Source organism: Trichosurus vulpecula, chromosome 8, assembly GCF_011100635.1.
Source record: "Trichosurus vulpecula isolate mTriVul1 chromosome 8, mTriVul1.pri, whole genome shotgun sequence".
Classification (NCBI taxonomy): Eukaryota; Metazoa; Chordata; class Mammalia; order Diprotodontia; family Phalangeridae; genus Trichosurus; species Trichosurus vulpecula.
Window position 1 is genome coordinate 217,311,832 of NC_050580.1, and position 10,046 is coordinate 217,321,877.

The 10,046-nt window shown below is 36.8% G+C and overlaps 1 protein-coding gene across 1 annotated transcript; it reads right to left on the bottom strand.

Moving 5' to 3' along the window:
- Nucleotides 1-1,997: 1,997 nt before the first annotated feature.
- On the bottom strand, nt 1,998-2,596 carry LOC118830168 (trafficking protein particle complex subunit 2-like). Its single transcript, XM_036737068.1, has 2 exons — nt 2,533-2,596; nt 1,998-2,371 (listed from the first exon to the last, which is right to left on the bottom strand). The coding sequence occupies exons 1-2, from the start codon at nt 2,594-2,596 to the stop codon at nt 1,998-2,000; spliced, it is 438 nt and encodes a 145-aa protein (XP_036592963.1).
- Between the last annotated feature and the right edge of the window lie 7,450 nt (nt 2,597-10,046).

Below are 10,046 nucleotides of genomic sequence, written 5' to 3' on the forward strand. Positions count from 1 at the left end.
TAGTGGTTTTCCCTAACTGAAAAGTTTTTTGGATAGAAAGGTTATTTCTTTCCCTAACTGAAAACAAGATAATAGCAATCTAAGCACCTTAGTTCTAAGGTTTTGTCTTGTACTTCCTCTAACCTGCCTGCCAGGAACTGATTACTAGTTTTATTACATTTAAAAATATATATCCTTGAAGCAATTATCCTGTTACAGGGAAAGCTGGATAGAGATGCAACCAAATTCTTCTGGGACCTGCCTTGTAATTTGGACACAATGTGACAGAAGCTTATGCTTTGGATAGAACTTCAGTAGATGAGAATGGAGAATGTGGGTTTTAGTTGGTCTTTCACCTTCAGGGGTAAATAAATAATCCTACCTGGGCTATAGACCCAGTGGAGTTTTGATTGGGGTATTTGGGGTTGTGTCATATTTATTTCCTGCTCTTACTGTCAATCTCAGCTCAAAAGGATTGTCAGAAAAGTCAAAGAAGAATTGTCTGAATCTCTCAGGCACAGCATCCCTCTCAAATATAGAAAAGTCATAAGTAGTGTGACATAGGAGAAAGAGAGCTGGTCTTTGAGCCAAGAAGACCCCAGTTCAATACTTCTCTCTGACACACAGTGGCCAAGTGATCCTAGGCATGTGAATTAATCTACCTGTGCTCTATCTAGCTGGGAGGAGGGGTGTGTGTGTTGGAACCAGCTCCAACCAGCTTGCCAGTTATTAAATTTTCAGTGTGAGCATTTATACTTTCAAAATTGATTTCTTGGTTTGTTGATTGCCTAGACTTAATAAAGCTATGGAGAAAACATTAATAGTACAGATTAAACTTAAAAGTGTGTTGTGTGTACAGTACACACCCCAGTACTCCCCCAAGATCTGATTGTTAAACATCTACTAGCACACTGCTGGTTCTAACCAACAGACTATAAGTTATAGAGAAGGTGCCATCCTACATTGGAGTTTCCTTTACAAATAAAACCACATATCTGTTAATGTTTTTTAATCTTTCTTTTTTTACTTAAAAGTTCCCTTTTATCATATTGAATTCTAGACATTTGTAGTTTTTCAAGGAACTATTTAATTGTGATCATCTATTTGCAAACATAACACATAATTTATAGAATAAGATTCCATACTTTCTACAATGCAAAAAACCCCAGGCAACTTTCCTAGTTGTAGTCACTATGGCTCACTATCAAACTGCCAAACTTTAATTTAATGCAGGTTATTCATGAAAGCTAAAATATGCAAATAACTCAAATGCTTTTACAAAAGTACTAAGCTAATTTATCAAGAGGAAATTCAGTTATCATTCCTGTTCTTCTTCTTGAGGAAAGAAAACATCCTCAAGATTTCAAATACATAACAATGATTAAAGATTATGTAAAAGTTTACTATTTGTGTACTTAACTTTTGGTCTCCACAAGCACTTCATTTCATTTATAGGTAGAGTCTTATATATGTGCTCTAAGTTTTCTTTCTTTTTGGTATTTTTGCCAGACTTGATACTTGATGCTCTCTTTTGTACTTAGCACAAAATTTGACAAACAAAAAAATCTCTTCTTCAGCACTATGAGTATTGCCTATGTTTATGAATTTAAAAATCCACATGTGTGCTATAAATTTTATTCCCTACTGTGAGCCAACTTTTATATTTTAGTTTAAGATCTGTTAACCAAATCAAAGTGTGACATTTGCCTAACTTGCAGTTTAATTAAGATCATATTAGATTAGCCAAAGTAGAATCTTCTAAACAATTTTTAAAGCAAAAATAATTGTCAGGGTACTTCATCTAGCATCCTTCATAAATACGGTATTTTTCAAAAGTATATGTTATTTTGGTTGGATCATCTGCAATAATGACAACAAAAGGTGCTTTATTATCTTTCTAACTAGAAAGGAGGTTAATTTACAGAGGCTTCCAAAGCCAAGACTAGACACAGTAAACTTGATTGGCTCTCAGTTACAATGCATACTATGACATCACATATTTGAAAAGTTTTTTGTATTTAGCTTAAGAGGTGTTTCTTCCCAAGAAATTGAACTTTTCTATCAAATGCACTTGATTGAATGGGTGGATTTGGTTCAGAAAATGGATTCATCGCAAACTTTATATATAAATCATAGATATCACTAAAGAAATTCTTTATTCTATCTTCTTGTCTTACATACTGAAGCATAAGAAATATCTTATGGTCTGCAGTAACAAAAGCAGAGACAAACCACTCATTGAATTTGTCCACAGTTTTCAGGTACATATTGTTAGATAACCATATATTTTCATCTACTAGGCTAAGGGCTGCATGAGCTATGAACTTGTTAAGATAATGATGATGATCCTTAGATTCCACTTTTCCAGCTGGTAAAAATTTTATTTCAAAAACTGTATTATTGGGGCAGCTAGGTGGCACAGTGAGTAGAGCACCGGCCTTGGAGTCAGGAGAACCCGAGTTCAAATCCAGCCTCAGACACTTTGATACATGTACTAGCCGTGTGACCTTGGGCAAGTCACTTAACCCCAATTGCCCTGCCAAAAACCAAAACCAAAAAAAAACCAAACTGTATTATTGTGATGGCCTATAATGACAAAGTAGAAGCTTCCAGACATTGTCCCCAATGTACAGGTCTGATGTGCAAGACGGGGCGCCTGCACTGACCACAAAAGCAACCCTCCTTACTCAGACAGTCAGGCTCCAACTAGAACGTCTATAACAGTGGTTCTTCTTATCTTTCATTTTTATAAAACTAAAATGAATACAAGCTGGTTGAACTGGATTTCAAATTTGTTAGCTCACTATAATGTCGACATTTAAATTCTCCATGGCTAATGGCCTTCACAAAAAGATAAGGAGACTGACATGCCTGGATTTGCTCAAATCCAGGAGAGAAATCAGTAATTCCCAATTAGCCCTTTCTATCTTTTAACCTGCTTAGAGAACTAATTTTGTATGTCTAGCAATGGTGTGTAGGGAAGGAGCAGGAGGTGGTACAGGGTAGTATATTATGAGACTAGTTATTCCCTCTTGGCTGGCCCCTACCCTGGTGTAGGCAGCAATATTCTTTCTCAGACCCTCCCTTCAGGGGTGACTTTTTCTCTAGTCACTGGTCTTATTTCTGTCTCTCAGATATGATTTAGTCTTTTGTTTAAGCCCCACTCCCCAAAAGGGGAAAGAGACAATGGAAAGAAAGCAATGCCCAATGAGACCACTTCAAAAATGCCAGCTCTCAGCTCAGTCTCAAACCTCCTCAAACCAGAAGCTTCTAGGATCATTTTGTATATATAATAGTAATACAGGTTCACATTTGTCCCCTGATGTGGGAAGTTATAAAAATATGAATCAGTACAGTTTTCTAATTAGCTCTTAGCCCCTATTATGCAAGGAAAAGTCCAGAAATTATTTTTTCTAAATCTCTCTCTTGGCACAAAGATATACTCAAAGTTCAGCAATTCAGTGGCTCATCAATTGCTTTATCTTAGAGAATCAATAGAACAGAAAGCAAAACAAACTCTAAAGAAACAGGGATCAGAAAATAAGTTAATTTCTCTCCTGACTGGGAGTGAAGTGAACGACAGAACAGTATGAATTCATTAGTTCTGTTCTCTGCAGAATCAACAGTGGCAGTCACTCTATTTGTTCAATGTGCCTTTTGAACACTGCCACTGGCTTTGTCTTAATACCTCAGCTTTTGCTGCCCTTTTCTCCATGGCAATGGAAACAGGGATAGCTGTGGCATGAAGGCCGATTTGTGACTCAAGGTTCCCTGTTCTGCTTGCCCAACTCACATAGTCACCCCATCTGATGTTATCACCTTTGGCTCTCATCCTTGCTTCTCTCTGGAGCTCCTCTTGTACAACTTCTCCTCCTTCCTTTAGTATGAGATTAAGACTAACTTTTCAATCATTACCTTATGATTCTGAAAGCTCTCCAGGGGCTCAAGTAGGTAAAGTGGGAGAAGTTCTGTCCTCCAGAACAGAGGTGTCACTTATATAGATCCACAATATTCTTGAGTGCCACCCCCCAACCAGATTAAAATGTAGTTCCTATCTGGCTTTAATGTGTTGATATGTTAATTTTAAAAGGAAATATATAAACATATGTGGTTTCCTAAGTTAATATGTGGCCTTCAGGGATCCTTATGTATAGTTTTGTGGCCACCATTTCAATTTAAGTTTGGCACCCCTGCTTCAGAGTTCATGTCTCTGACAATATTCTATAACATATTCACTTTTTGTCTATTCTTGTTTATAAATATTGATATATTGAATTGGGCTAAGGAATGTTTGGTTAACAAAAATTCTTAAATAAGGAAAGTAATTCATTTTTGACAGTGTGGTAAAAACTATGAATTTGAACTCATTGAGGAAGGGAAAAAGCAATTGCTTTTCAGGAAAGGCCCAAATGGAGTGGGGGTGGGGAATAGTTGTCTATCTTGGTTAATGAAATTTGTCAGATATACAAAGACTCTTAAAAGTGAATAAAAGAATGAAATATAAATAAAATCTATTTTCAATTATTCAAAGATGAATTTTTCTAGTTTTATACATTGAAGACTTTTTATTTCTTTAACATTTTCAGTTGATGTGAGGGACAATTTACTATTAGTCTCCCCATGATACAGTGGGCAAAAATGAGGGATTATTTTTCTTATTACCAGTGCTTGGCACTGAGTAGGAACTTGATAAATGGTTGCCCAAAAGTAAAGAGGAGTTGGAATTTAGTTTACATTGCTCCTTGTTATCATGTATAGGAAAAGGTCTAGATTAGGTTAGATTGTAATAAAACTGCAATGTTTAATATTTACAATTTTTACCATACAATATTTAAACTAAAATTTTACTGGCACGGCAACTATAATTCTCATATCACCCCTTTTGTAATTCTCACACCACCTCACCCTGATTGCTGGGTCGAGAAGGCTGATATCAGTATCTCGTTCAGTTGTTTTCCAGTCATATCTGACTCTTCATTTGGGGTTTTCTTGGGAAAGAAAACAGAGTAGTTTGCCATTTTCTTCTCCAGGTAATTTTACAGATGAGGAAATTGAGGCAAACTGACTTACCCAGAGTCACACTGCCAGTGTCTGAGGTCAGATTTGAATTCAGGCAGATGAGTTTTCCTGACCTCAGGTCCAACAATCCATTGCACCACCTAGCTGCACTTGATATCAATACCTACATTTGGTCATTTGCTGCATAATTTGTTGGATGGGAATTGGTCTGGGCCATAAATTTGATTTAATGAAATCTAAATTAGAAATACTTTACTGGAGTTTGGATCTCTTCTCCCATTAAACTAAGTTTTAGTTTCTTTATAAAATAAAGAGATTGCTCTACAATCTAGATTCTAGATGATCCCTTTAGGACCTTACCAGCTCTCTATGCTGTGATCCTAAGCCTTTTTGTACAACTACTGACAAGAGGACAGGACACCTTGTCTTCTAGTGGAGACAGAGTTAATAATATGTCTCAAATATCTAGTTGTATCTTATATGCAGCTATCTTAACTGTTTAACAAGTCCAACACTCAAAAACCCAAAACTGATATACAGATCATGGGCAGATTTTAGGGGCAGCTGGCATAAGGGAGAGACAGGTGGACATTGAAACCCTACTGCTGCTCCTCAGAGGAACAAGAAGCTGCTGGGGTGTGGTGGAAGAGCCCTGAACTGGGAGGTGGCTTCTAGTCCTAGACTATAGTCCCTGCTTTGCCACTAGCAAGTCAGATGATCTTCCTCAAGTCACAAAGCTTCTCTGGCAGTTATGGTAAGGAAACATGAAAACTGTATCAGTAAAAATGACCTAAATTTTTGATGTGTTGTTTCTGATGATTAGATAAAAGAGCCCTAAGGACTAAGATCTACTTTCTAAGTACTTAATCTTTCCCACTTCCATGCTTTTCTTCCCAGGAATTTGCTGATAAGACCATCACAATTAGCACTAGTTGCCCAGCACTTAGAACATGGATACCCTATTAATGTTTAATAATATAATAATAATAGCAACCTTGTCCTATAAATCATGAAGAGAAAACCACTTTCTTTTCTAAATATCCTGCTCTTAAAGTTTAGAGCTGAGAGTCAGCAAGAGGAATATTTAAATTTTTTTTTTTTTGGTTTTGATATTCTGTCAAATATGTAATCTATTCCACATTATTGGCATTTCACTTAACTGGGTTATATTGCCGCAAACCCCACTGCCTACCCACAGCCCCCAATCAGTACCTCTTAGAATACTTAACTTCTTTCAAGGCTGAGCTCAGATACCACTTTGCTCTATTTGAAGCCTTTCCCAACCATGCTAGCTAACATGCTCTTTCATTTTAAATTATCTTCATTTTATTTATCTATGTGCATGTTGTATACCTCAGTAGAATGTTAACCCCCTTGAGGGCAGGAGATATTTATGGTTCTGTCTTTGTATTCCCAGAGTTATAGCACAGTGTAGCCATTTAGCATATACTTTTTGAATCAAAGTTCAATTATCTATAACATTAGAGTGTAAGCTCTCAGTGGGCAGAAATTTATAGTTGAATGGCACTTATAACAACATGCTACATTGATATGTCAGACTGCTTTCATTTTCAGTTCTAATCCTAGAGATTTGCTAATTTAAAAAATAATTTTATAAAAGAAAATACGATCATTTTAATAATATATAATAATTAATACTTAGTAATGATAAATACATCATTTATCATACTTAGATCATGAGGGGGAATAAGCATCAATGTTAAATATTGTGGAGGGTTTTTTTCTCTTATTTCCCATACTTTCCTGCCTCCTTCCTAGAAATGGAAAAATTCATGGAGTTTGGGGCTTTGAAAATCTTCCAAACAATTTAGGTTTTGACAAAGCTTCAAAATATCTTCTACCCTTTCAGTTTTTCCAACTGGAAGGTATTCGAGGGGAAATTTCATTAAAGACCATTACTTTACTACATTGTACATAGTAAGTACTCATCAAATGTTTTGTTGAATTTGGATTGAATTAATTAATTAATTACATGGAAATCTGAGCTATGCTAAGGAAGAAAAGCAAGGTACAAAATTAAAGCTTTTGTTTGGTATGAAATGGTGACAATTTGCTATTGAAGGAGTATGAGGTATTATTCTAATGAATATCATTTAGAATGCAGAAAAGTGCTGCTATATCAAGTCTGTTCACATTCCACAGCCTGACGGATGTATTTATTTCCAGTACAGATTCTTTTTTATTTTTATATTTTCCTCCATATTTCACACTTAAGTTCTATGCTTCTTTATCATATAAGTCATTTTTTTTTGTTGAGAAAAACAAAACCTGGAAGCAGTATTATGCCAGTTATCGTTTATCAGCCATGGTAGCTTCCTAAATATTGTAACCCTTTGTAATAAGATAAATTTCATGAGGTTCATTTTTTTAAAGGAGTTAGATGCTTCTTATTTTCTGGTAACAATAGAGACTTCAGGTTTTACCTTGTGTACATCTGAGTCACTGCCCAACCTTTATTACTATAAAAGCCACGGGCTAAATAGTCATTTATAAGTAATCCTAAAGTTTACTTAGGAAGTATTGCTAATGTGAGTTAGAGTGAACCTTGGATACTTACAAAAGTTAGGAAAAGTCGTTAGATGAGACCTACGCTTCTAAATTAGTGATCCAATTTAATAGAGTTATTATATGTGATTGAAGACAAATAATTCTACTTTTCATCCCAGGGAGTACATCTTCTTGGTTGCTTTTGAAATACTTTCTGGATGTCTCTTCCAATGAAAAATTGAATTTTGGGGCACTTTTAGGATTTTCAAAGTTTTACCTCCTGTTAATTGAATTGCTAGAAGGTTTGTTATTCAGTTTTAGGTAAAAATTGAAAAGCCACTGTTGATAGTCCTTAAGAATGACATGTGGATTTACTATTATAAAAATGGTTTCATTTTGAAATGGTTAAATGACAGGCTGTATATAAAGTCAGTCACTGGCTACAGAGGATGAATGGTATGTGTAGTAGTACATGTGGTAAACGTGGAAGAGAGCAGGGATCTTTCCACCCAATAACACCATCAGCTTAAGAACAATAAGTATCGAAAAGCAACCACATGATAATCACTTTAGGTTACTGAATTGGTTAGTTTTATTAGAGCCCCTAGTTACTGTTAGCTAAGGAACAAATGACTGCTTTAAATAAAGAGGAATGTGTATAGTGTGAAAAATTACCAATGTTGTCCTTTTACCATTCTGCAAGATGTACACTATCTAGTTTTTAGACACCTCCTTATGTCTATATGAGTGTTCAAAAATAAGAGGTAGTAGCTTTGTAATTGAAGCTTGTTGATCTGGGAGAAAAAAAATCCAGCCTTAGAGGTTAATCTTCAACCTCCCTTTACTCTAATTAAACTATCAAAGCACATCTATCCCATACATACATTAGTTACCTGATCTCAATTGTATCTTTTCTCATTTAGATCCTTATTTTTATGTACCCCTGAGAGTGAGACATTGTAACTTCCATATTTGTATATTCCACTCCCATTGTTGTAATAACATGCTGAAGGGTGACAAAGAAAAACATTACATAAAGGATGCACATTCAGAACATGTTTATTGATTTAATGGGGGGAAAAGTGTACCTGCGATGGATGAAAATGAATAGGACTGAAACATGATTTCAAAGCAAAAAGAGATCACGAAATGTCAGAACTGGAAGGGGTCTTGCAGGATTCTGTATTTCAACATGTTACTGATAAGGAAACTGAGGCTGAAACATAGGCAAGTGGCTGCTAATCTAGGAGCCAAACACAGTTTTTCCAGTACCATTTTCTTTCCACTACACCACTGATGAGGTATATTTTCTACCTTTTTTTTTTTTGGTGACCATTAAAGCACTATGATTAACATACTAAGTAGCATCCAAGATACATTAGCAAATGAGAATTAGTGACTAAGGCAATGTTGTGTTGATTTTTGGTTTAGTGAAACTCTGCCGGTTCTATGGGAGAAGCACATAAAAAACTGCTTAAGAAATGCCTTTTGGTTGACTGATTAGAGTAGACTTTATAGCTTTCCGACTTCTATGTGAATTGAATTGTAAGCAATTAAGTCTGAAACCAGAGGGAAGGAGAGTGGGGGAATCTTGCCCAATCTCATACTTCAACTAAGATTCTCCCTTAATAGGAGGCAAGAAATAAAAAAAATCTTTTTTAGGGTACCAACCAACCGTAGTCAATTCTTTCTTCCCGCAACATTCAAGTTCCTTATCATTTCCCCCATATTAAAACAGAAAGAAAACTTAAATAAGTTTTTACATGCATAAAAAGTAAGATTATCTTGTCCATTCTTAATGCAACTTTCTACTGTTTTCCTTTGCGATTTTGCTTAAGGTTTTTTCCCCCCTTACATTGTAACAAATTGTTGAATCCTAACATTTGGGCTTAAGGAGTCAGTTCCATTGTATCCTATGCCAAGTATACGGCTATTTCGTGGATTAGCAGAAGGGACTAAACCCACAGCTGAAAGAAACCCTAATAATGCATTAAAAAAAAACCAACTGGGTAAATAGCAGTACATTGCAACGCTATTTTAAGGAAGAGTGCTTGGAGAAAGGGACAAGAGCCATATAATACAGGATGGAAGAATGTTGCAACAGGAAATGCAATGACGGCCTAGCACCGGACGCCTGAGATCGGCAGCCCGGGCTCACGAAGTCCCGCCCCTAGCAGCTAGGAAAAAGAAAAGAAAAAGAAAAAAACAACAACCGGCGAGGCCGGGTACCGCAGCCACCCCAGCTTTTTTTCTCCCTCCTCTTCCCACCAGACCCCCAGCTGCACCCTAGAGCCAAGCACGAGAACGATCGCAGAACATCTCAGCTGTGCCTCCAGCTGACCACCAGCCGATTGGCCTACGACGGGGAGGGTTGGGGTGGGGATAGGCCGACTCGGGAGCTTCCCATTGGTGCTTGGGGCACCGGCCTCCCCCTCAGGTGAGGCGGGTATGCGCCTGCGCGTTCCTCGGGCTTCCCCCCCCCCCCCCCCCCCGCTCCTTTTTCCTTCCTTCTTTTTACTCTTCCTCCCACCCACTTCTCC

Excerpts from the sequence above, each read along its gene's own strand:
- LOC118830168 (XM_036737068.1), bottom strand. The coding sequence starts at position 2,596 with ATGTCTGGAAGCTTCTACTTTGTCATTATAGGCCATCACAATAATACA. Across the intron at positions 2,372-2,532 it reads TACAGTTTGGTTTTTTTTTG|TTTTTGAAATAAAATTTTTA; the intron begins GTTTTGGTTTTT and ends CCAATAATACAG.